The 27200-nt window shown below is 42.7% G+C and overlaps 1 protein-coding gene across 1 annotated transcript in view; it reads left to right on the top strand.

The window, feature by feature from the left end:
- Window positions 1-27200, top strand: part of LOC137384323 (protein sidekick-2-like) — a 506965-nt gene that overhangs the window by 124548 nt on the left and 355217 nt on the right. Inside the window, exons 2-3 of the mRNA XM_068058191.1 lie at window positions 13606-13712; window positions 25934-26081. Of these exons, the coding sequence (XP_067914292.1) occupies window positions 13606-13712; window positions 25934-26081 (255 nt within the window). The remainder of the gene's footprint in view (window positions 1-13605; window positions 13713-25933; window positions 26082-27200) is intronic.

Below are 27200 nucleotides of genomic sequence, written 5' to 3'. Positions count from 1 at the left end.
ACCTGATAACTATCCCCGCCAAACCTCAGGCTGATATCCTAGGTGAGATAGCTTAACTTAGCACAGACTAAGGATTGAACTTGTCACCATGTAGTCTCTGTAGCTTAATTCCACACTACGTGGTTCATTTATCCTAATTCATCAGGGGAACCTGTGGATTTTCTATCCTATTTCAAATAAACCTAAAGTAAAGAGTGTACTTTGCACCAGCTTCCATTGGCCCATATCAGGAGCTGTGTGTGATAAGGTCATCTGGTGGCGTGTACAACAAGGATCACTGTTACATTTCAGGATTCATTTACCTTTATTACTCTCAATTTGTTGACTCCCATGTTTCAGACTACTCTCACAGGCAAGCTGCAGCTCTCACTTGGCTTAATATCTAGGTAAAGTTCATAAAACACCAAGCTAATGATGAGAGAATCCTTTTCAGATTGTTTTAGCTGGTTCCATCCTGTGCCTTCGGGGTTCTTCCTTGACTGACTCTCTTTGAAGTTTCCATGTAGACTTGCTTCAAAGACTACAGATAGAATGTTTAATTTTTGACACAACCACATTAACAAATTTTAACACAGAAAATATCAGACTCCTTCTGCGAATAAGCTGCATCCTCAATTCATAATATTTGTTCAAAATACTATGAAAACATTATCTGGTACCCATTTCATCTGATTTGCAGTTAGTTGCTTTGAAGTTTGGTTGTAAGGCTTTAATGTATTGGGAAGATATGAAGTCCTCACACAGACGTTGGCAGCTGTGAAGTTCATCAAGATTATAGATGAAGGTTACCTTTTTTGGTCTTTTTAAGACATATTATCCCAAATTATTCCAGCTCATATATTTCAGATCACCATCATGACTGAATACTAACTCCTCAGAGACTGTCTCTGCTCACCTTGAAGCCAAGGAAAGGTTTTAGTAACATCCTCTAAAACAAACAGCAAATCCTGCTTGGTTATTGCTGTTAGGTACCTCTCTATTTTATGCCTCCATAAGATTTCACTTCAGTCTTTAAAATTAGTAGAGAATCAGATTAAAGCTCATCTTTAAAGTTTAAAATATGAAGTGAATTTATTACACAAATAATGAGCAAGCAAATAATTCTAATAATGTCATAGTTATAGGTGCAGTAGACAGACTTCAACTCCTCCAGTAGACAAAACAATAAAAACAATCATAATCTTAAAAAGAACAAACTTGCATTTATATAGCACCTTTAACATCCTCAAGACATTCTAAAACACTGCACCGTCCACTGAAGTACTTTTTGAACTACTATTGTAATGCAGGGAAATGGAGCAGCCAACTTGCACACATCAAGGTCAAACATTGAATTCAATGACCAGTCAATTTGGGAAACATTTTAACCCACATGCCAGGTGGGAAACCCACCAGATTTGGTGGAACACTGATTTTACACCCTGCCCAATGAGGCCAGTTTTAACCTTTCCCACCACTCAGGAAACAGACAGGATTGGGTGCAGTGTTGTTTTACACCCTGCCCAATTTTACCTTCCATTGAAGTCAACAAGTAATATTGAACGGGGTGTAAAATCAGCATTCCACATACTCTGATGCGTTTCTCACCTGGTGAGTTAGGCCTCCTTTGTTTTAGTGATGTTCGTTGAGGGATAAATGTTAGCAAGGACACTGGGAGAAAATGACTTTTCAATACACACAATGGGCAGGGTTTTGGGTGGGGACCAAATGGGGGTACCAACTCCGCACTGTGTGGAAAACAGTCACCTGGCGTGATTTTCCCTGAATTAGCCAATTCGCGGTCAGAGGGTGCGCTTGCCATCCAAATAAGGACGGCGGGCAACTGTCAAAGCTGGAGGGCTAATAGAGTCATAGAGTTATACAGCACAGAAACAGACCCTTCGGCCCATCGTGTCTGTGCTGGCCATCAAGCACCTATCTATTCTAATCCCATTTTCCAGCACTAGGCCCGTAGCCTTGTATGCTATGGTGTTTCAAGTCCTCATCTAAATACTTCTTAAATGTTGTGAGGCCCTCAAGCATGGAAGGGGCTACAGCCTGCCATTTCAGGTAACAGAGAGGGCGCCTCCAATTTGAGGCACCTTCTCAGCAACTTTTAAAACTTTTGAATTAAAAAAAGGCCACAACTGCCAGGCCACCATTGTGGAGGGGGAACCAGTCCACAGGGTGCCTGTAGCCAGGCAGGCGGGGAGGCTTTCAAAACCTGCTTGGAGTGCTGGACCCTGTTCTGCCACCAGGAGGTCGCCTCCAGGCAGCTGGCTTAGTTCACAATGCCAGTATTAGGCCAGTTACACCTTAATTGGCTACCTGCCACTTGTGACCCTGAACTTGCCTCCAGGAAAATGACCCGGAGGTGGGGTGGTGCCAATAAACTGGCAGCCAATGCCATGAATTTTCACACCTACCTGCCTCCATAATTCTGCCCTGTATTTTTCTAAATCTTTCAAGAATCTGAGAGCTGCAAGGTGTATCCCTTTGCTTTTAACTGGCTTGTTGTTAAACTCTCTGTGCAATGACAGATCCTGAAAGTGGCAGACACCACCATAACACATTAGGTCAGATCTTGCTGGAATAATCATGGCATGTGTTATTATTGTGCAAATTGGCCAGCAAATGCAGGGGATTAAGAGATACAGCAAGAGTTGCAACTCTCCAGAACTTGCTGGTCAATTTATACAAGTCTGCTGTTTGTTTTGCACAAACGGCAATTTGTCTTTAGCCTCCCCATCATTTTTAAGAACTTGCTGGATTTGCACATTAATTGGCCACAAATCTCTTCACAGAAAGCTAAGTGTGATAATTAAGACCATAAGTATCTTTTTAACAATGTGATAATTGTTAATGTGGTGCCAATCAACCTCTCTGGTCCAGAATGGAAACAATTCAAAGTGTTTAATCTCATTCCTGCAGATAGTCAATTCTTGTTGGAGATTTTAAAAATGTCATTACTTTTTCCTTTCTGTCTCTTTCTTCTCTTGCTCTTAACCTAAACATTACCTTGTTTTATTTCTCTTACCATACCTGATTTGATTCTAACCCCCGCTATTTTATCTTCATTATTTCTCTGGTTGATTCTCAAACCTTAAACCTCATTGATTAAGGAGATACACTGTTGGTCCCATCATTCACTAAGGTTCCAGCTGCCCCATTGTCCTTGCTACACCTTTATCAGTTTGCACTTCCAACAGGTTATGGCATGATAAAACTTTGAGCTGAAGGGTGCAGAAAAAAGACTAATGGCACATGTCACCAGATGCCCTACTCCAGCGAGTTCCAGCCAACAGGTTTGGAAACCAAGGGTGCCTGGGAAAAACAGAGATGTAGTGCCCCAAACAAAATAGAAATCATGTTCTTTGATTACCTGCACAATAAATAATGTCACCAGCAGGAAAACTAAAGACTTAAAAATAAATATTGTAAAGTCCCCTTTTATGTTAGGCATTTGATTACACTACAGGCCAAGCTAATTATCATCACGGGGAACTACAGGCCAATTTGCCTGACATCAGGTGTTGGGAAAATGCTTGAATCTATTATTAAGGAAGCCTTAACAATGCATTTAGAAAATCATAGTATTATCAGGCAAAGTCAACATGGTTTTACGAAAGGAAAATAGTGTTTAACAAATTTATTAGAGTTTTTTGAGGATGTAACTAGTAGGGTAGATCAAGGGGAACCAGTAGATGTAGTATACCTGGATTTCCAAAAGGCATTTGATAAGTTGCCACACAAAAGGTTAATGGGCAAGCTGAGGGCTCACGAAGTTGGGGGTAATATATTAGCATGGAGAGAGGATTGGTAAATGGACAGGAAGCAAAGAGTAGGTATAGATGGGGCATTTTCAAGTTGGCAGGCTGTAGTTGGTGGAGTACTGTAGGCTCGATGGGCCATGTAGTGCACTTCTGCTCCTATTTCTTCTGTTTTATTTCTTTCGACGAGCTCAGAAGGCCTTTTTTTCTTTATGCAGCGATTATGCTCATACTTATTTCCCCATCGTTGGTTTCAATTGTGCAATACAGATACATTGAAATACATTTTACTAAGATTCCAGCACAATCCCTCCATTACCTTGCAAAATATTCTGGTTGTATGTGTTCATCACTATTCTATTATAAACAAACAAAATCATGAGTTTTATTTATAGTTGTTTATCCCATGATTCTGCTGACTATACTACAGAAAAAACGTTATCTTGTTGTAAAGTTTTTTCTTTGACAATGTGTATTGACAATTAAAATGTTTTTTTTATTGCCATGGCACAGCATGTGGGAGAAGTAACACAATTTTAACACCTAATTTACACATAATTTGCACCCTTAATTTATCACATATAGTGCATTCCTGATTTCAGCTCTAGAGAATCTGCCAGTCTTGCATTCAACACATCAGACAGCCCCGAAAATATAAATGTGTTTCTATGAAGACTCCGATTTAAAAACTGTCACAAGTAATGTTTCATGTAAAAATTACAGCAGAGTTGAATAGACCATGTCAGTTATGTTAAATACCCTGTTTAATATGAACCTAGCCAGTCCCTGAACAGTCATCATGTCAGCCATCAAAATGCGCAATTCATTGTTGAGACCTCATTGACGCAATCTGTTTATGAGAAAAGGGAGGACTGTACATTATACAGTGCTCCAAGAGTCAGAAGTTTTAAAAATACAATTGAATCCTGATCTGTGTTTAGGACTAGCATTTTCAAGTATTCTAACTGTCATCTGAGATAGATTTGAAATATTTTTAACCATTTTCGAGATTTGAGCATCACAGGCATTTATTGCCTATCCATAGTTATCCTGGTGAAGGTGGTGTTGAGCCTTCAGCTTGAACTACTGGAGTCTGTGTGGTGAGATTGCTCCCACAATGTTGTTTGGTAGGGTGTTTCTGGACGTTGATCCAGCGATGCTGAAGGAGCAGCAATATAAACAAGCTGCCCTTGTCTTTCTACATGGTGGAGGTCATGACGTTGCTTAAAAGGAAGCTTTGACATGCATTCAATCTTCCAGTGAAACAAATTAAAGAACTTGTGAAATAAAGCTTACACCAGTTTACCATTAGGAAGTATATTACTGCGGAAAATTGTTCTGATTTAAGCTGCAATCTGAAGAGACTAAACTGAACCATTTTGAGTTCAATTTTTGGATGATAGTTTGAACAAAGTAACCCCTTCTCCAAGAACATGACAGTATTGGACTTAGCATCTGATTTTCCTTCCCTCCTGAAGGAAAGGTGTCTAAATCTGGTTTGTGGTATTCCCCAAGACCATAGCTGGGAAGCAGCAACAAAAGCAAACTTGCCACTGATGGAGATACACCTTAAAGCGCCAACATGCAACAATGTGTCCTGTCAAGATAACTTTCTCGCCAACTAAGAGGGCTGGGCATCAACCAACAAGTAGTAGGCCTTTGCTGCTCTGGATGAAAAGTAGCATGCAAGTCTTTCTTTCTCCCTCTTATGCCCTGGGAAGGAGACTAACCTCCATTTGCCCCACCTTTCTCTGATCATGCAGCAAAACTGTTGGGAATTTCTTATTCTGGTGCACTGTTTTACTGTCTTTTTTTTCCTATTTGGATTTTTTAAAAATCCTATCATTATTCTGGCCACACAAGATCAGGGGGCAGGTTGTTCAACCTTACCCGTCTCAGAGCGAAATCCAAAGTACGGAAAGGCCTCATCAGGGAACTCCTCTTTGCTGACGATGCTGCTTTAACATTTCACACTGAAGAGTGCCTGCAGAGTCTCATCGACAGGTTTGCGGCTGCCTGCAATGAATTTGGCCTAACCATCAGCCTCAAGAAAACGAACATCATGGGGCAGGACATCAGAAATGCTCCATCCATCAATATTGGCGACCACGCTCTGGAAGTGGTTCAAGAGTTCACCTACCTAGGCTCAACTATCACCAGTAACCTGTCTCTAGATGCAGAAATCAACAAGCGCATGGGAAAGGCTTCCACTGCTATGTCCAGACTGGCCAAGAGAGTGTGGGAAAATGGCGCACTGACACGGAACACAAATGTCCGAGTGTATCAAGCCTGTGTCCTCAGTACCTTGCTCTATGGCAGCGAGGCCTGGACAACGTATGTCAGCCAAGAGTGACGTCTCAATTCATTCCATCTTTGCTGCCTCCGGAGAATACGTGGCATCAGGTGGCAGGACCGTATCTCCAACACAGAAGTCCTCGAGGCGGCCAATATCCCCAGCTTATACACACTACTGAGTCAGCGGCGCTTGAGGTGGCTTGGCCATGTGAGCCGCATGGAAGATGGCAGGATCCCCAAAGACACATTGTACAGCGAGCTCGCCACTGGTATCAGACCCATCGGCCGTCCATGTCTCCGCTTTAAAGACGTCTGCAAACGCGACATGAAGTCCTGTGACATTGATCACAAGTCGTGGGAGTCAGTTGCCAGCGTTCACAAGAGCTGGCGGGCAGCCATAAAGGCGGGGCTAAAGTGTGGCGATTCGAAGAGACTTAGCAGTTGGCAGGAAAAAAGACAGAGGCGCAAGGGGAGAGCCAACTGTGTAACAGCCCCGACAAACAAATTTTTCTGCAGCACCTGTGGAAGAGCCTGTCACTCTAGAATTGGCCTTTATAGCCACTCCAGGCGCTGCTTCACAAACCACTGACCACCTCCAGGCGCTTACCCATTGTCTCTCGAGATAAGGAGGCCAAAGAAGAAAGAAGAAGATATTAGATTTCTGGTGGTCTAACTTGCATCTTTATATATAATATATATAGTTGAAAGTAGGATTACATGATCTAATGGTAACTTTGTGTTTATAATCTCTAAAAGTCTTATTTGGTTTGTAATGAGAAGCTGTGTCTAACATTTTGTTGTGGATTGAGTTGCATCCGTGCTGCCTGCTAGTCTAATGATGACTATGTTCTTTGATGGTCTGTAGGCAAGACCACCCTTATGCTGCCTTGTTTTTTAATGTTCTTTTCACATCAACCTGCCAATATGGGGCTTGGGATTTGGCTTTGTGACTTTTTTTTGATAAAGACTCCGAAGTAGAAACCTGAACAAACTCGAGCACCTGTCTTTAGAAATCACATTCTGTTCTAAGGAGGTGCTTTCACATTTACAGATGGAAGGACAGGAGCAAGTTTGAATGAGTACATTCATTTTGACCCAGCTAACTCAACTAATTAAATCAGCCAGTAAAAGTCAGCTCCTCGTCTTCACGCCAAATGTAACAAGTGTCCAAAAGGCATGGCCGGATGCCATAAGCACTGACTTAGAGATTCAGCACCATCTTGTGTCTGCATGCGGATTTGCAACATGGAGGGAGGTCAGTCTCTGACCTATGTCATCAGAACTATACAAAATATTTCTTGAGTATTACTGTTGTGTTACTCACATATGGCCTCAAAGACAATATTTTACAATGTGTTTCCTGTTTAGACATAAATACAATTAATAGAAAGGCATGCTTGATTCCGCAGGTTGTATCATAAATGTCTAGTTCCATTTTAACAATATTAGATAGTAGCTATATTAAATAAACACTTGGGTATGCAGAATCCTAACTTATCTCCATGAATCTAATTATGGTTAGGGAAAAGGAGATAAACTTGAATTTCATTTGTAATACATTGATCTTTGTCATACAATTGGGATTCCACCAGCTGCAGAACTGAAGTACTAGTGCACAAAATAATTTTCTCAGAAGATATGGTGTAACATTTTTAGCCAAAGTAAATATCTATGGAGCAAGTCCAGAAATTCTGTACTGTTTGCATTCCAGCAACTTTTTACAGTAAAGAAAGTGCTTGTTACTAAGTGAGGAAGATTCACCTTTGCAGGGAGCTTATGTAGAGAACGGAATGAAGATTGATTTCTCCCAATCCTACAGTGCGCATTGCCGGTGGAAATGTTTCACTCCTTGTCAAATGCAGCTGGTACCAAGCCATTATCCAGATGACCGAATTGTGGAATACATGCAGCATAAAGAAACACACCATAACTGGCCCAACAGCAGAGGTACCTTGCTTCAACCTCCCTTGAAGACAGCGGACAGAGCTCAACCAAATCCGCAGAGCACATGGATGATGTGGCCACCTGCTCCATAAGCGGAAGATGAGGGATGACCCGAAATGCGATTGTGGCCATGAGTCACAGACCATGGCACAGTGCGGCACAGTGGCGCAGTGGTTAGCACCGCAGCCTCACAGCTCCAGCGACCCGGGTTCAATTCCGGGTACTGCCTGTGTGGAGTTTGCAAGTTCTCCCTGTGTCTGCGTGGGTTTTCGCCGGGTGCTCCGGTTTCCTCCCACCACCAAAAGACTTGCAGGTTGATAGGTAAATTGGCCATTATAAATTGCCCCTAGTATAGGTAGGTGGTAGGGGAATATGGGGACAGGTGGGGATGTGGTAGGAATATGGGATTAGTGTAGGATTAGTATAAATGGGAGTTGATGGTCGGCATAGACTCGGTGGGCCGAAGGGCCTGTTTCAGTGCTGTATCCCTAAATAAAAATAAAACAAAAAATAAAATCACATAAAACTGCCCACTGAGATCTATTGCAGGAAGCACCTCATTTCTCGGCGTCTCAAGAGGCCAAAATAGATATCCCATTATTAGCTTTTCCCATGATACAAAAGTAGTAGCAGTAGTACACCTGGTAAAATATGTTTATTTCTTCATCCCCTTTAGGCAAATCTTTTTCTCCCACATTATGGGCTGGATTTTAATAAAGCGTGCAAATCGCGATGACGCGCTTTGAAGTCGGCAGTCCGCCCGCATGGAGAGGCCGCCCCCGATGATGTAGAGGGTGCAACCGTTCCATCCCCAGCAATGGTGTCTGGCGCCGCTGCAAAGGCGCCAGCACCATTTTTAAAGGGCTTCAAGCCCTTATCGGCAATTTTAATTTTTAAAGGGACATGGAGGGCAAATTAAAAGTTAAACCTTTATTAACCGATCAAAGCCCCTCTCCCACACCCCCCAGTGACCTTTTAATGTATTTTACACACATAAAAACCTTTCTTCCCAACACCAACTTTGCCCATGAACTTGGTTACCTTTGCCCTTCAACCCCTTCCCACCATCCCCTCAGCCAATACAGAGTGTTTTCCCGAATGGAGTTCCGAAAGGGCTGGAGTTCTGGCCAGCGGCCGGAATATCGTTGTGGGACGACTGCCAAGTCAAGATAAGTTTATTTGCATGTTTTTCAAGGCCCTGCCACTCGGTGGTGGGGGGGTGCACTGAGGCCTCTCTGCCACCGGTAAAATGCAGAGGCGCTTTCTTGGTGTCGGGGTTTGTGGCGGGCCTATCCCAGAAGAATTTTCCAGGCCCTCCCACTACGACCCCGGAGGTTGGAGGGCTAGTAAAATTCAGTTTTATTCCTTTACATTTGCACACCAATTCCTTCCAACCATAATGTGCTATAGACAGAAATTTACAATGTGAAGGAATGCGAATTAGATGTCCAACTTCTATAACTCTATTACCTGGGTACTACTCAAATAATCAATGGATTCATGGTCGTTGAAAAAATATTTAAACTGGATATTTTTCAGGTAATAGAATGTGATGTTTGTGTTCCAGTTCACTGCCCTGCAGAATACAAAGGTGTAGGTTTCTCCCATGATTCTTCACACAAGGTGCTGGATTTTGTTCCCAGCTCGAAGTCGGGTTTTGTGGCCTGGGGGGTGCCGGAGAATCAGAGCGGCAGCGGCTCACCACGGAACCTGACGCCGGGATTGTCAGGCCCGATCTTCCCGGTGGTGGGGAACCTCTGTGGTAGCTCCTCCACCGCTCTGCAACGGGACCTTGGTTCAAATATTTAAATTACATGTTCGCATTTATTAAAGTCTAATCCGCAACGATCTTACCTTCAGTTCCCGATCTTCAGCGCGACATGCATCACTCACGCGCTTTCACTTTCCTGTCCAGGGAAAGCTGGCGCCACCAAGGTGGGGAAGGGGTCAACTCTGCACTTTGTTGAACTGTCTACAGGGCTGGTAGCCTTTTAAAAATGGCGGCAGGACCTGCTCTTTCAACAGGTGACCCTGTGAATGGCGTCGCCAAGCCGCACCCATCACATGATTGTTGGGGGTGGGGGGTGAGGGGGGGGGGGTGGGGTGCCGTGAATATGTAAAGTGGCTGCCCAATGGACAATCACAGTGGAGTGGCAGCATGGGCCTCACAGGGGATAGCTGCCATTTTCCACGCCCAAGGTGTTGCCAATCTTTGTTATGACATTCAGTCCAAACACCAAGCAGGAGCTAGGTGCGTTACTGAGGGGCGGGGGAATAATAAGTGGATTTGTCACTTTGGGCAGCTCACATACGCCTGAGGTAAAAGCAGCAGGGGCAGATCACTGGAAGCAAGTTACCCACTCATGCTCTGATGAATGCCACACAGCAAATGCATGAGGGAATTATATGAGGGCAGGGAAACAACTGTAAAACTGCAGAGGTAACGTTTTTTTTAAATGAAAGATGAATTTGGGTTGTTGAGCCTTATAATGTTTATATTTGCTGAAAAAATCTGGATATAGATGACAGAGTTATGTAGGTGAAACAATTATTAATCTTATGATTATATATGTACTTCAGTTTAATTAATGTATGTTGCTCGTGCATAATTGCAACATTGTGGGACTAGCAACTATTTTAAATAATTAATCAAGTTGTGCAGTTAAATGAGGAATGAGAAATTGATCTTCAATGCAGATCAGTTTGGAAATCATGCAATCCATGCTCACCTATTTATATTATAGAAAACATCAGCAGTAAGAATGAGGTGCTTCTGCTTTCCTACGGAAAAGAATTAGGCATTGTGAGTGAATGGTGTGGTATGGTTGAAGACTTTAAACACTGTTCACTGTATTATAGTGACAATGTAAATATTCCTTACAATGCAAGTTTTCAATAGTTCTGTTTTAAGAATATGAACTAAAGTGTACATTTGTTTCCATTATGTAGCTATTATAAGTGTTAACGTCTGTGCGAAATATCACATATTAAACATAAATACAGCATTTGCTGTATATCAGCTATTCCACTCCAATGTTACTGCACATTAACGACACATATTGTAGCACTGAAAAGCAAAGGTCTAATGGGTTGCACTGCTGTACACACAAAGGGTGGTACTGCTGTATAACCAAAAACATCTTTGTGCTATGTAAGTAACTAGCAATACGTTGTACTTTAATTTGCCCCTTACTATTTAATCAAATTAATTCATGATTTATTTTTCCCTGAGAGGAGAGTGCACTTATCTATATGATGTGTGACTGATAAAATTAGATGTTTTGTGGGTCTGACTGCTTTATCTCCAGTTAATGTCAGATGATAGTCATAGTGCTCCACATCTCTTTGGCTGAAGGGTTGGGACCAACAGTTTATCTCCTTAACCAATGAGATTTAAGGATTGAGAAAGAAGCAGGGGAACGACGGAGAAGGAAGTTGGGTGAATTAGAGTCAATCAGGTCCTCCCTGCAAATTGCAACACAAAATTTTTTCAAGCTGAAGGGTAAGGGAAAATGTTGACTTAAAAGATGCCCCACTCCAGCAAACTCTTGGCATCATTAGTTTCGAGCCCATATTGTTCTTTTGCCCCTGTGAACAGGTTTATTTGCCTGTTTTTGAACTAAAAATTCATTATATCCTGCCATCATTTTGGGGGTGTGGGGCCGGAACAGGAAACTACAGGGCATGTAAATTGGACTTCCACTCTCTAAGTGGACATGACTGGCTATCTCCAGTCTGAAGTTTGTTGTCGTTGCACTGTAATTGGTTTGTACGGACATCTCATAAACAGACCAATTGTCTAAATCGCATATCGCAATAATACTGTAGTAAAATCCTATATGTGGGAATATCAATGTAATCTTTTGTGAAGTAAAACTCCCAACTTTATTCTTTCGTTTCCAAACCCTGACAGGTTCACAGGTACAGTGACAGGAATGCTTGGATAATGTTCAGTTAAAGCTGCGATCTTAATTCAAAAAAGCAGCTGCAACTAGTCATGTAGGAAATAAGCCTTCACATGCGATAAAAGTTGAGTATGTCTCAGAAAATTCCTTTGTGGAAAATAATAAGTTTTAAAATCTGCATTTTATTTTTCTTTCTGACTTATTTGTGGGCAAACACTAAATAAATATATTTTTAACTGCAACTCTCGGACGCCATCAACTAATTTCGTCGGCCTCAAGTTAATAAACAAGAGTGTCATCTAATTAGTTCCAACCAGCTTCAATTCTGTCCTCCAACTAATGAAATTGATTCTAACAGTGTTCAGTGCCACCCTTTAACCAACCTAATTAGTGGATGTTGATAACGTCCAATCTCTGTGAAAAAAGCAATACATTAATTGAAATGCTGTCAGCTTAAAATACTGGCAATTGGCATGCACAATGTTCTTGGTCATTCAGCAAGGGTATTAGACATGCCCTAAACTGATAATGTGGTGATTTGGCATTGTGCTGAGTTTCAGAGGAGAACGATCAAGTGAATCCAGTAGAGAGATTGAAGTATATTCAGTAGCAATGGTGAAAAGGTAATAGGAAATTCTAAAGAACATATCATGAACTACTCTTGAGTAAAAGTATACTAAAAGATGTTATACCTTCCAAGCCCGTGAACCCCAGTGGTTCACCACCTACCACTTTGACACCAGCTGCCATGGTGGGATTTGAACCCCTGTTCCCAGGGCATTGATCTAGGTCTATGGATTATTAGTTCAGTGACATCACCAGTATGCCACCCTCCCCATGATGTCACTGAGTGTATTGTAACTTAAGGGATTCAGTGATACCCCTTGCTCCTCACCTCCCTCTGGTAACCGTGCTTCCTCTTGCACCCCAGTCACTGTGGCTGCACTCCGATCCTGACATGCTGGTTCCTGATTGGCCCTCCCACCTCATCAACCCTCCTGCCGTCCCTAATTGGAAATGGTCCTGACTTTAAAGTTATGAAAGAGGAGAAAATTCCCACCAGTGAGACCACCTTCTTTAATTTGCCTGCAGTTCTACTGTTCATCTTGCAGCTCTATGATGTAAAACCCACTTCTCAGAGACATGAGAGTTGGAATGTAATGGCTCAAAAAGTGAACTTTCTCTTAAAGTTATTTTTACATTTAAAATGAACAAAATAAGCTCATTAAGGTGAATTGAGTTCCAGTTATGCTGCAGATTGACATTTGAACTGAGACTTTCTGAAAGGGAACCTCAACAATCTACCACCAGAGCATCTGGCTCCCTCTCCTCGGGCATTTCTGCGCCATTTAAAACAACACAATAAATCAGAGATCTGTTACAATGAGGTCTCATTTTTAAAGGATGGCTGTACAAGGAGCCATGAATAGTATCAATTTATTCAATGTGAGATTCTCCACATGTTGTTAGTTTAGATTGCCAGCTGGCAAACTGGGTGAGTCGGATAGAGGACACAAAGGAAAAATTCTAAAACTGGGCAGCTTGCCACGCTTTGATCAAGTCATTAGGAGGAAAAGAGTGCTGCATGCTGGCACTGATTCAGCAACTGTGTGCATGCAGATTAAAATACTTAGAAATTTTAGAAAGAGCATCAATGCAAAAAACAAACTTCCACATAATCGCCAACTGATTACTTTCGTTCTTACTTTTAGATATCTGATCCCATCATTGGATCGATCCCATGCTGGCTTTTACCGTTGCATAGTAAGGAATCGTGTCGGAGCACTGATGCAGAGGAGGACAGAAGTCCAGGTGGCATGTAAGTTGGCCCAGAGTGCTGGATGATACTCGTGTGCCAGTGGGGCAGCTGCTGAATGTGTCCTTGGTGGATGATGTGATATCAGCAGATGAAAAGTCCAATTCGCATATATAAAAACATCTTATCCCAAGTTCAACTTGTTTGTAGCTAATAGTGCATAGAGTGATGGGAAGTGAGGAGTGGCACTGACTGAGAGAACCTGATGCTGAAACTGTAAACTGGTTTTTAAAAATTGCATACAACCTTTCTGCTTATGATAACAGAGATCTAAATAAAAAAGAAAATGAATTAAGCAGAGAATGAAAAAAAAGGTAATGACTGTTTGGGGAGTTCTTTACCATTCTCAGCTGAGGCTGTAACAAATCAAGTATTTTTCTACTGCTCAACAAAAAAGTTATATTTAGAACCCTGCTGCCCTGAATTTCACTTTCTGCACATGTGGCTCCCTTTAGTGTCTCATCCTGAAAAGTCTTGAGAGAATTTCGATTCCCAAAACTCCCCATTCTGCAGTAACCCAAAAGTAAAACTGGGTTAACTAACAAATAAAAGCTGTGTTGGAAACATAGTTCATATGGAAAGTATTTAATATATTCTGCAGCAATTGAGGAGCTCAGTTGAGTCCGTTCTGATACAAATTGTACTGACATCCACTTTGTATTGTGAATTCCTGTCAATCACAGATGCAGGACTTAGCAGTGGAGAGGAAATGTCAGTACATATCAAAAACAATGTCATTGTCATCTAATCTGAGTGTTTTGCAATGTTATTTTGTTGCACAAACCCAGTTGATTCCAACTTTAAGCATGTGTGGTATTCCACAAATTGGAGGTGCCTGACCTGGGGAAATAAAACTCAGCAGGGGAGGTGGTGGCGTAGTGGTATTATCACTGGACTAGTAACCCAGAGACCCAGGGTATTGATCTGGAGACATGGGTTCGAATCCTACCACAGCAGAAGGTGGAATTTGAATTTAATTAATAAATCTGGAATTAAAAGCTAGTCTAATGATGGCCAAGAAACCATTGTCGATTGTTGTAAAAACCCATCTGGTTCACTAATGTCCTTTAGGGAAGGAAATCTGCTGTCCTTACCTGGTCTGGCCTACATGTGACTCCAGACCCACAGCAATGTGGTTAACTCTTACATGCCTTCTGAAATGGCCTAGAAAGCCACTCAGTTGTACCTAACCGCTACTAAGTCAATAAAAAGGAATGAAACCGGACGGACCACCCGGCATCGACCTAGGCACCAGAAACGAGAACGGCAAACCCAGCCCTGTTTGACCCTGCAAAGTCCTCCTTACTAACATCTGGGGGCTTGTGCCAAAGTTGGGAGAGCTGTCCCACAGACTAGTCAAGCAACAGCCTGACATAGTCATACTCACGGAATCATACATTACAATGTCCCAGACACTGCAATCACTATCGCTGGGTATGTCCTGTCCCACCAGCAGAAGTGGCGGGACAATGGTCTACAGTAGGGAGGGAGTTGCCCTGGGAGTCCTCAACATCGACTCGGGACCCCATGAAGTCTCATGGCATCAGGTCAAACATGGGCAAGGTAACCTCCTACTGATTACCACCAACTGCCCTCCCTCAGCTGATCAGTCAGTACTCCTCCATGTTGAACACCACTTGGAGGAAGCACTGAGGGTGGCAAGGGCAAAAAATGTACTCTGGGTGGGGGACTTCAATGTCCATCACCAAAAGTGGCTCGGTAGCACCACTACTGACCGAGCTGGCCGAGTACTAAAGGACATAGCTGTTAGACAGGGTCTGCGGCAGGTGGTGGGGGAACCAACACGAGGGAAAAACATGCTTGACCTTGTCCTCACCAATCTGCCTGCCACAGATGATCCTGTCCATGACTGTATTGGTAGGAGTGACCACCGCACAGTCTTTGTGGAGACAAAGTCTCGCCTTCACATTGAGGATACTTTCCATCGTGGTTGTGTGGCATTATCACCGTGCTAAATGGGATAGATTTCGAACAGATCTAGCAATGCAAAACTGGGCATCCATGAGATGCTGTGGGCCATCAGCAGCAGCAGAATTGTACTCAGCCACAATCTGTAACCTCATGGCCCGGCATATCCCCCACTCTACCATTACCATCAAGCCAGGAGACTAACCCTGGTTCAATGAAGAGTGCAGGAGAGCATGCCAGGAGCAGCACCAGGCATACCTCAAAATGAGGTGTCAACCTGGTGAAGCTACAACCCAGGACTATCTGCGTGCCAAACTGCATAAGCAGCATGCAATAGACAGAGCTAAGCGATAACATAACCAATGGATCAGATCTAAGCTCTGCAGTCCTGCCACATCCAATCGTGAATGGTGGTGGACAATTAAACAACTAACTGGAGGAGGTGGCTCCACAAATATCCCCATCCTCAGTGATGGGGGAGCCCAGCACATCAGTGCAAAAGATAAGGCTGAAGCATTTGAAACAATCTTCAGCCAGAAGTGCCGAGTTGATGATCCATCTCTGCCCCCTCCTGAAGTCCCCAGCATTACAGATGCCAGACTTCAGCCAATTCGATTCACTCCGCGTGATATCAAGAAACGACTGAAGGCACTGGATACTGCAAAGGCTATGGGTCCTGACAACATTCTGGCAATAGTACTGAAGACCTGTGCTCCAGAACTTGCCGCACCCCTAGCCAAACTGTTCCAGTATAGCTACAACACTGGCATCTACCCGGCAATGTGGAATATTGCCCAGGTATGTCCTGTACACAAAAAGCAGGACAAGTCCAACCTGGCCAATTACCACCCCATCAGCCTACTCTCAATCATCAGTAAAGTGATGGAAAGTGTCATCAACAGTACCATTAAGCAGCACTTGCTTAGCAATAACCTGCTCAGTGACGCTCAGTTTGTGTTCCACCAGGGCCACTCAGCTCCTGACCTCATTACAGCCTTGGTTCAAACATGGACAAAAGAGATGAACTCAAGAGGTGGGGTGAGAATGACTGCCCTTGACATCAAGGCAGCATTTGACCGAATATGGCATCAAGGAGCCCTAGCAAAACTGAGGTCAATGGGAATCTAGGGGGAAACTCTCTGCTGGTTGGAGTCATACCTAGCGCAAAGGAAGATGTGGTTGTTGAACGTCAATCATCTGAGCTCCAGGACATCACTGCAGGACTTCTTCAGGATAGTGTCCTAGGCCCAACCATTTTCAGCTGCTTCGTCAATGACCTTCCTTCAATCATAAGGTCAGAAGTGGGGATGTTCGCTGATGATTGCACAATGTTCAACACCATTCACGACTCCTCAAATACTGAAGCAGTCCTTGTAGAAATGTAGCAAGACCTGGACAATATCCAGGCTTGGGCTGATAAGTGGTAAGTAACATTTGCGCCACACATGTGCCAGGCAATGACAATCTCCAACAAGAGAGATTCTAACCATCTCCCCTTGACATTCAAAGGCATATCCATCGCTGAATCCCCCACTATCAACATCCTAGGGGCTACCATTGACCAGAAACAGAACTGGAGTAGCCATATAAATACCGTGACTTCAAGAGCAGGTCAGAGGCTAGGAATCCTGAGGCGAGTAGCTCACCTCCTGACTTCCCAAAGCCTGTCCACCATCTACAAGGCACAAGTCAGGAGTGTGATGGAATACTGTCCACTTGCCTGGATGGGTGCAGCTCCAACAACACTCAAGAAGCTCGACACCATCCAGAACAAAGCAGCCCACTTGATTGGCACACCATGCACAAACATTCACTCCCTCCACCACCGACGCACAGTGGCAGCAGTGTGTACCATCTACAAGGTGCACTGCAGCAACGCACCAAGGCTCCTTAGACAGCACCTTCCAAACCCGCGACCTCTACCACCTAGAAGGACAAGAGCAGCAGATGCACGGGAACATCACCACCTGCAAGTTCCCATCCAAGTCACACACCATCCTGACTTGGAACTATATCGCCGTTCCTTCACTGTCGCTGGGTCAAAATCCTGGAACTCCCTTCCTAACAATACTGTAGGTGTACCTACCTCACATGGACTGCAGCGGTTCAAGAAGGCAGCTCACCACCACCTTTTCAAGGGCAATTAGGGATGGGCAATAAATGCTGGCATAGCCAGTGACGCCCACATCCCATGAATGAATTTTTTTTTAAAGGTAGAATTTTCTGCATTGGGTCGTTCCAGATTGACTCCCAGGCTGCTTCTAATGGCCAGATCCCATTTAATTGAACAAGAGACCTTTGGGATGCAGCAGTGTTTCCTTCGTATTGAGTGCAACCCAGCAGCTCTGGGATAACTTGAAATGGTCGGTGTCCAAAACATTTTTCAACACATAACAAATACAAGTTACTACATTTCCTTCAAGTCAACATTTTCAAAGTTTTTTTGTAAAAGGCATTTCCCCTACTCTTGCCTTCCCCTTTAAATTTTATTCTTCTTGCCACCCATTTTCCTGATACTGATCCACATGAAGCACCTGACTATGTCTAGTAGCCTTAGACTTTGTAGTTGAATGAACAAACAGATGGGACTTTATTTGTTGCTATACCTGAATCTTTTCAATTTCCTCTATGTCTTATGTAACATCATTTACCAAAACATGAAGTGGTAGCTAGGTGGAAAAGTCTACAATATAACCACTAAAATGACTTGATTTCCTATATGGCAAGTTAATGTAAACAGGTGATGAGAAAAAAGTATGTTACCATACTTTCTTCAAATAAATACCTGTATCTAATTTCAAACCAATCACCTGTATCCCGGGACCTAGCATCATTGGAAGTTTTTCATTCTGCTGTTTTCTTCACCTCCCAAGAAAGTAGGCTTTATGGGCGATGGATCGCTTGCATTCATTTGGTAGGGAAGGACACCTATTCCCAGATAGTAAAGCATCCTGGAAGTTGTCAGGAATGAAACTTTAGTCTATTGAAGTTTCCACTGTGGGGAAAAAAGTGACACATTTCAGCATATTATTGCCAGCATTTATTGCCCATCCCTAATTCCCCTTGAGAAGGTGGTGGTGAGCTGCCTTCTTGAACCGCCGCAGTCCATGTGGGGTAGGTACACCCACAGTGCTATTGACTTCGTAGCAGTTCGATACAACTCAGTGGCTTGCTGGGCCATTTCAGAGGGCATGTAAGAGTCAACCACATTGCTGTGGGTCTGGAGTCACATGTAGGCCAGACCAGGTAAGGACAGCAGATTTCCTTCCCTGAAGGACATTAGTGAACCAGATGGGTTTTTACAACAATCGACAATGGTTTCATGGCCATCATTAGACTAGCTTTTTAATTCCAGATTTGTTATTAATTGAATTCAAATTCCACCTTCTGCTGTGGTGGGATTTGAACTCATGTCCCCAGACTAATACCCTGGGTCTCTGGGTTACTAGTCCAGTGGCAATACCACTACGCCACCGCCTCCCCTGTTGAGTAATGAGGATCTTCCATCTGCTTTACCTCTGCAGGACTAAATGTGCTGTAATTCCACATCATGGCTGGAATTTTACATTGGGTGGGAGGCCCTGCCCACCGGCCTAAATGTTGGGGGTGAGATCGCCTCCACCGAGCCTGGGGAGCCAGGATTTTACGTTCCCCAAGCCCTTAATTGGCCTCGGGCGGAACTTCCACCCCTCTGAGGCAGGAAGTCCTGCCCAATGGAGCTGCCGGCCAGTCAGCGGGCTGGCAGCTCTCAGTCCCAGCAGCGTCACTGGGAGGGTGGCCACTGCCGGGACTGCACCCAGCCACAGCAGAATCATGGATGCCGGCCCAAAAAAAGGCAAGTCTCTCGGGCCTCGACAGCAACAATCAGCCGGGCCCCAGCGAGGCAGTGGGGGTGTGGGTTCGGAGGTGGGAGGGGGGGAAGTGTTGTGCAGTGGGGGCAGTTGGGTTGGGCAGGGCCCTCTGTGGGGCACAGGGTGCCTGATCAGGGGGGCCCCTCCGAGCCTGCAAGGAGGCCACCAGGTTTTACTTGGCGGCCTCCTGGAGGGCCTGAGACGCCCGCCCACTGCTGGTAAAATGCCAATGGCGGCAGGAGGAGGCCCTTAAGTGGCAGTTAATGGGCCGCTTAAGGGCCTTGATTGGCCTGGGGCGGACGGGCTGTGTCTTGTTGCCGCTGCCCCTGGTAAAATTTCAGTGGGGACGGGAAGGCGTCAGGAACGGTCCCCCCCCCGGCCTCCTACTCCATTTTACGACCCCCCCCCCCCCACTCCATCATCCCAAACCCCCCGCCCTCCACCACTAGCCTGCTGCCGCGGGGGTGGTGTAAAATCCCAGCCCATAATTTTACTGCATGAAAATAAAAGTGGATTTTTCCCAGTCAGAATAATAGTCCGCTGTGAACAGTAAAAACAAACTTGAATTTACAGCTGAATTGGATGGCGTAACCTGAGTTCCATGCTTATGCGCTGTACCAGGAGACAGTACAAATGCTTACAGTCTGCACGTTGGAGTGGGGAGAAGGGAAATCGGGGAAGCTACACTGCTGCTTAATTACCTAGGTAATGAGAATCTAATCAGGCAGCAGCATTAATGAATAACGATAATGTGAAAATCACAGAAGATTTTGTACATTGTTTTAATTAGCTTAATTAACCACAGTCTATTTGGGCACAGCAGAAATGTGCACATTTATATTAAGCTGTAGAACTGTAGGAAGACCATCCTTTAAAGGTACAAGGTTTTTGCTAGATTTATCTTTCTCATAGGTTTGGAGCAAAACGAAAATGTTATCAAGTTGACAGCTCTTTTTAGACCAATAAACCCCATCAATAGTGATTTTGCAGTTCAATATTGAACCTCCCATTTTTTAAATAAAAACTTGACATTTGGCTCAATTTTGGAAGACTTTGATTTGAATGACCTGCTTCTTTAGGAATAATGTGCCACTGCACTTGCCAAATGCTGCTTTGTTAACTGTTATCCACCCAATGCACGCAAGAACAACATCTTGGTGCCAGTCAATAAGTCTTGCTGTGAGTTTTTTGGTGATGTCAGCTGAGAACGAAAATTACGTGTGTCTTTCACACTTGAAAGAGCTTCTACACCTCTTCATTAGGGAGAATGCCTCTTTAATTTTTTTCCAACATATGCCCAAAATATTTTTACCAACATTTATGTTCTGGATTTTTTTTTGGTTTTATTTCTGCAGTGATTTGATCATACTGTGATAATCTTCTTGAGACAAAATGGCCAAGAGAATAGTGGATTCAATCAGCTCCCCTTTACCATGGCCATTTTTGCATCTGCGTTTATAACCTGAACAGTATGAAGAAAGGTCTGTGGTTAAATATATATTGCCAAATCTCCAGTGAGTTTTTAGGAAATATGTTGTTCTGATCATTAAATATGTTTTTAGATGTCTGGTGGGCACTGTTTCTTCAGATGATCTTTTATGTGCCTGATTTAAAATTCCAGTCATATAGACTGCAAATTTCAGTTTACTGTTAATTGTTCCTTCGCACAAAATACTTGTAGGGATAAGATTTCAGAAAGCTTATACAAAAATACCATCAGCAGGTAACTCAGAATGGTAGCTCAAATAGCTTGTGCTCAGTGGAAGAAATGTAGTGTAGTATAATGCTGCTTTGACCCTCAGGGAATCCCATACGTGTCTTGATTATAGACTCAAGTAAAAACAGCAAATGTCAAATTGCTCAGTCTCGTATGAGAACTGGTTCCGTCAATCATATATAATCTGTCTCTTTTTCTCTGTTTATTTCCGGAATGAAAGATTATGTGAAACATTTTTTCTTCCTCCTTCATTTTATGGTTTCTCACTTACTGTATTCCCCACCATCTCAAAATTTGATTGACATTTTTGAACTCATTTTCTTCTGCTTTTTCCTTCCCACCTATATACCTTCAGTCAACTCATTAACATATGTAATTCACTGCCTCTCTTGTGACAACACAACAGCTCTTGGTGCTGCCAACAATGCTGCAGTATTGCTTTTGATAGATTTCAAACCATAGACGTTATGTTCAAAATGACTGGCAGGCGTCAAAATCAATACCCTAATGTTGTTTCCCATTACTACACTGAAGGAGATTAACCTTTCAACTGAATTCTTTAGTTAATACACAAGTTGTGTAAAAGCACTACAGATAGAAAGACAGATTTTCAGACCTAATTTAAAAATAATGAAATCTGAGTTTCCAACTCAGTAAGGAAATAAATATCTTTAATATCCTCTCTTTATCCCCTTTGTGAGTTTTTGCAACTGTGTCATCCTGATCATCTGTCTGCAGTAATCCATTTACGAAGGATCCTGTTTCTGAAGCAGCTTGACTACCTTGAGATCAGTGACTGGTCGATTCCAAATGTACAGCATGAAACTGACCTGAAATTGACAAATAGATTGTTGGGAAAGAAACATGGTTATTTGAATTGGGGAATGTTTGTCTTTAAGGAGAAGCTGCTTTGTTATGTTTAATATATTATCCAGCAGGTTGGATGTCTCAAAATTTTGAGGATGTGCTCTGTAGTACAAGTGATGACAGCTGCAGCTTTCCTTGTACTGTTAAACAACATACGGTATTACAAAGGGAAGATGCCCTTCAGTATCAATGAGATGATTAAGTAACTGAAGAAAATGTTCAAAATTGTTCATTTTTATGTGTCTACACTTTCAAATTTAAGTCCTTTTATAAATGAGAAGTTTTATTGTTCAAAGAAGAAAATAATTTAATGCTGGTTTTATGTACTTCCTGAGAGAAAGGATATTTGTGTTGTGGACAATGGAATACTTCCTCAAATTGGATATCCAATGTCAACTTCATGTACTCTCAGGTCAGGATCAGAACAGATTAGATGGAGAGCAACGCTCCCTACTGTGACCCAGCAATGCTACAAACTCAGAAGAGTATCTGCTTACTGCAGCACGGTGACATTTTTATTTCCTCAAAGAGTTATCCTTTTGCCCTTGCAGAGTGAAATCATAATATTTACAGTACAGAAGTAGGCCACTTGGCCCAACAGGTCTATGCTGGTGTTTATGCTCCACATGAACCTCCTCCCACCTTAGTTCATCTCATCCTATCTGTAATTTGAGAAAGAAAGACTTGCATCTATAGAGCGCCTTTCAGACATCAGGATATCCCAATGCGACGGCCAACTTGTGCATGGCAAGCTGCAAAAAAGCACAAAATGATAATGACCAGATAATCTGTTTTTGTGATATTAAGTAAGGGATAAATATTGGTCAGAACAACTCCCCTGATCTTCAAAGTAGTGTCATGCGATCTTTTACGTACACCTGAGAAGGCAAATGGGGCCTCATTTTATTGTCTCATCTGAAAGACGGCACCTCCTATTGTGCAGCACTCCCTCAATATTGCACTGAAATGTCAGCCGAGATTTTTGTGGTAAAGTCTCTGGAACATGGGAACATTGGAAATATCAGCAGGACTAGGCCATTTGGCCCCTTGATCCTGCTCCACCATTCAACTAGATCATGGCTAATCTTCTACTTCAACACCGTTTTCCCACACTATCCCCATATCCCTTGATATCTTCACTATCTAGAAATTTGTCGCTCTCTGTCTTGAATATACTAAATGACTTGAGCCTCCACAGCCCTCTGGGGTAGAGAATTCCAAAGATTCACCTTTGTGTGAAGAAACTCCTCCTCATCTCAGTCCTAAATGACCTCTTATTCTGAAACTATATCCCCTGGGTCTAGACTGCCCACCCTACCCCCCACCCCCACCCCCAACACCAGCCAGGGGAAATATCCTTCCTGCATCAAGCCTGTCAAGCCTTCTAAGAATTTTGTATGCTTCAATGAGATAACCTCTCCTTCTTCTAAACTCTTAAGAATATAGGCCCAGTCTCCTCAATCTCTCCTCATCGAACAATTTCGCCTTCCCAGGGATCAGTCTGGTGAACCTCTGTTGCACTCCCTCTATTCCAAGTGTATCCTTCCTTAGGTAAGGAGACCAAAACTGTACACAATGCTCCAGGTGCAGTTTCACCGAGGCTGTATACAACTGTACTCAAATCGTCTTGCAGTAAAGGCCAACATACCATTTGCTTTCCTAATTGCTTGCTGCACCTGCATTAGCTTTCAGTGACTTATGAACAAGGACACCCAGGTCCCTTTGGACATCAACACTTCCCAATCTCTCACCATTTAAGAAATACTCTGCATTTCTGTTTTTCCTACAAAAGTGGATAACTTCACATTTTTCCATATTATATTCCATGTTCTTGCCCACTCGCTTAGCCTGTCTAAATCCCCTTGAAGGCTCTTTGCATCCGCCTCACCACTCACATTCCTACCTAATATTGTGGGGCTTGAAGCCACAACTTTGTAATACATTAGTGACATTTTATTCTCGCAGCCCATGCCCACTTTGAACTATGTTAAGACTGTTCATAATCATCTCATGTAGGTTCCCTATAACCAACAGACAGAGATTACTTTCATCTTGTCATTCTGCAATGCATTTGAATTCAAACACTAAAACTGAAAGGGCATTTGAAAACCCACTGTGTCAATCAATCATGAATTGTATTAGTTCACAAACCCCATAAATTAAGAAATATTCAATTATGTGTGCAGGGGTGCATGTTTTTTTTTATTTATTCAAGGGATGTGAGCGTCACTGGCAAGGCCAGCATTTATTGCCCATCCCTAATTGCCTTTGAACTGAATGGATTGCTAGACCATTTTAGAGGGCATTTAAGAGTCAACCACTTTGCTGTGGGTCTGGAGTCAGCTAAGAAAAACAGATTTCCTTCTCTAAAGGATATTAGTGAACCAGATGGATTTTTACAACAATCGACAATGGTTTCATGGTCACCATTGGACTAGATTTTTATTAATTGAAATCAAATTTGAACATCTACCATGGTGGAATTTGAACCCATGTCTCCCAGGGCTTTAGCCTGGGCCTTGGATTACTAGACGAGTGACATTACCTCTACGCCATTGCCTCCCCATTTGTGGCAAAGTAGCAATATACCTGAGATAATGAGACCCGTGTTCTTTTTTTTTAGAGATACAGCACTGAAACAGGCCCTTCGGCCCACCGAGTCTGCGCCGACCATCAACCACCCATTTATGCTAATCCTACACTAATCCCATATTCCTACCACATCCCCACCTGTCCCTATATTTCCCTACCACCTACCTATACTAGGGGCAATTTATAATGGCCAATTTACCTACCAACCTGCAAGTCTTTTGGCTTGTGGGAGGAAACCGGAGCACCCGGAGAAAACCCACGCAGACACAGGGAGAACTTGCAAACTCCACACAGGCAGTACCCAGAATTGAACCCGGGTCGCTGGAGCTGTGAGGCTGCGGTGCTAACCACTGCGCCACTGTGCCGCCCTAAACAAGTCCACAAATCACAGAAGTCCTGGTCTCACTGACCCACTGTGAGTTGATGCCAAAAGAAGGCTAGCAACCTTACCACAGAGAAGAAATGCAATTTTGAAGGAGTGTCATTGGCCATTTCAGAGCAGCCTTGGCAAAGCCATGAACACCAGTTGCTAGCTTGCTGTTTTGGCTGCAGGTAGTGCATGGCATGAGGTGACCAGTATAAAGGAAAAAGGGAGAGGAATTTTGCTGTAAATAAGCTCAAAAAAAATCAGTGGTCTATTACAACAATGTGATCTGGTTGGTGAGAAAGTACTAATCCTCACTAAAATTTCTTATCTTGTGACCATCATATAAATTTCTAAAGCAATGCCCCCAGCGCTCTTAAAGGGGCCATCTTTCTGCTGTACATGTTCTGATCAGCATCTGGGCAGCACTTGCAAATTTCAGTTCAGTATTTTTAATTTTTGATGAATATAAAACTTCTCGTTTTTAGAATGTCTTTCTCACATGACATCTGCATCATCCTTAGTAAAGATGGTGAGTATTCTGGCATTGTCATTCCAAAACCAGCTATCATGAGATGTGACAGCATAGGATAGATTTCCCCTACTATTTCCACTTCCTTCCATTTTGCTTTCCACTCCGCATGCCTGGGATCACCAACTCAACATGAACAATCATTGACATCAGGCATGTCCCACCACTCTGTGACTTAAAGTCACACCACATGCCCACTTGTTTTTCATTCTGTTTTATATTACACTGTATGGAAACTTACAGATTATTATTCTTTTTGGTGTTATAACCAAAAAATGCCAAGGCCTCTCAGATGTTTACATAGAATTACGTAGAAAGTACAGCACAGAGCTCAACATCTGAACTGGATTGTTTATAAATACTGTTTTTTAGATATGGCAAACTTCGAGAATGGTGCGAAACATCTAAGTGTCTCCCAGGGAAATGCTGCAGTTGTCAGGGCACCAAGAATTTCTACCTTCCCCCGGCCCCAAGTCACATGGTTCAGAGATGGCCGGAAAATCTCACCCAGCAGCCGCATGTAAGTTTTAACAAAATGATCTTTACGTTGCATTTTTGAAATTAGTTACGTTGCATTATGTTATATTCAATAATGTCATTATTTTTTTTTTAAAAGGGGGCTATTTTAGTGCATTTTCAATCTTTTAGTTGTTATGGGCCTGATTTCAACTCAAAGTACTTACACAGAGTTAAAATCGAGCCTATATCTTTTTTTGTTGGAATGCTGAATGCTGGTGGCATTTTTATGACAAATTACTGAGCCTGCCACTAATATCCAGCGAGGTGCAGTCATTAACCCAGCTGTGCTTCAACTTCAATTGTTTATGTTAATTCAACTCCCTCACACTGTTAGGCCAAGTGAAAGCATGTTAATGATAATTCTTGGTAATTGTTTGGTTTTTAAAATCAGTACTAATAGCGAAACACTTTTTAAATGTAACTTAATTACATACAAACAGCTGCTGTTTCTCCCAGTCCAAGGAGGGAGAAAGAGTAGGAAATGGCAACACATAACTAAATATAAGATTATTTTTTGATTAACTAGATACTGTAAATTTGCCTTGATTATTTAACAGAAAACCATTGTGTAACATTATTTAGGTTCCTGGTATCTGTAGTAGAAAATGTGGATTGATTGAGGTTCATAAAAATGCATGGTAGTAAAATAAGTGTTGTTTACAATTCCTCTAAGGAGATGGAAGTGAAGTATGGCACTATCTCTTTCTCCCTAACACATTGTGTGCAAGTACTGCAAAACTATTTCTTTAGATATAAAGTCATACATTTGTGCCTCGTCCTTTCATTATCATCAATTCCCTTGCCAGATACATCCTAGAAAAACTCTGGTAGAATTCCAAATGGCAGTGGTGAGCTTTCCATGGCAGCCCTCTTTTATTTGTTCCTGATGTATGATGAATATTTAAACTTATGTTTTTTCTCTCACTCGTGTTTGTGCAGTGTTGATTTTAGTGATATTTATTTGGATGGTTGAAAATATCCTGTTTTAATGAGGTTTCCTTTCCATAGTTCAGCACTCTTATTTGTGTTACCCTTTGTGTTCATATCCATTCACAATAGTAAGTAGCCTAGCAGATTTTAATGGGGGAGGCAATATGTATTTTTACACCATTAGTTTTTA

Source organism: Heterodontus francisci, chromosome 26, assembly GCF_036365525.1.
Source record: "Heterodontus francisci isolate sHetFra1 chromosome 26, sHetFra1.hap1, whole genome shotgun sequence".
In the NCBI taxonomy this organism is placed as follows: Eukaryota; Metazoa; Chordata; class Chondrichthyes; order Heterodontiformes; family Heterodontidae; genus Heterodontus; species Heterodontus francisci.
The sequence above is the reverse complement of the archived record's forward strand: the minus strand, read 5'-3'. Positions and strand labels throughout refer to the sequence as shown.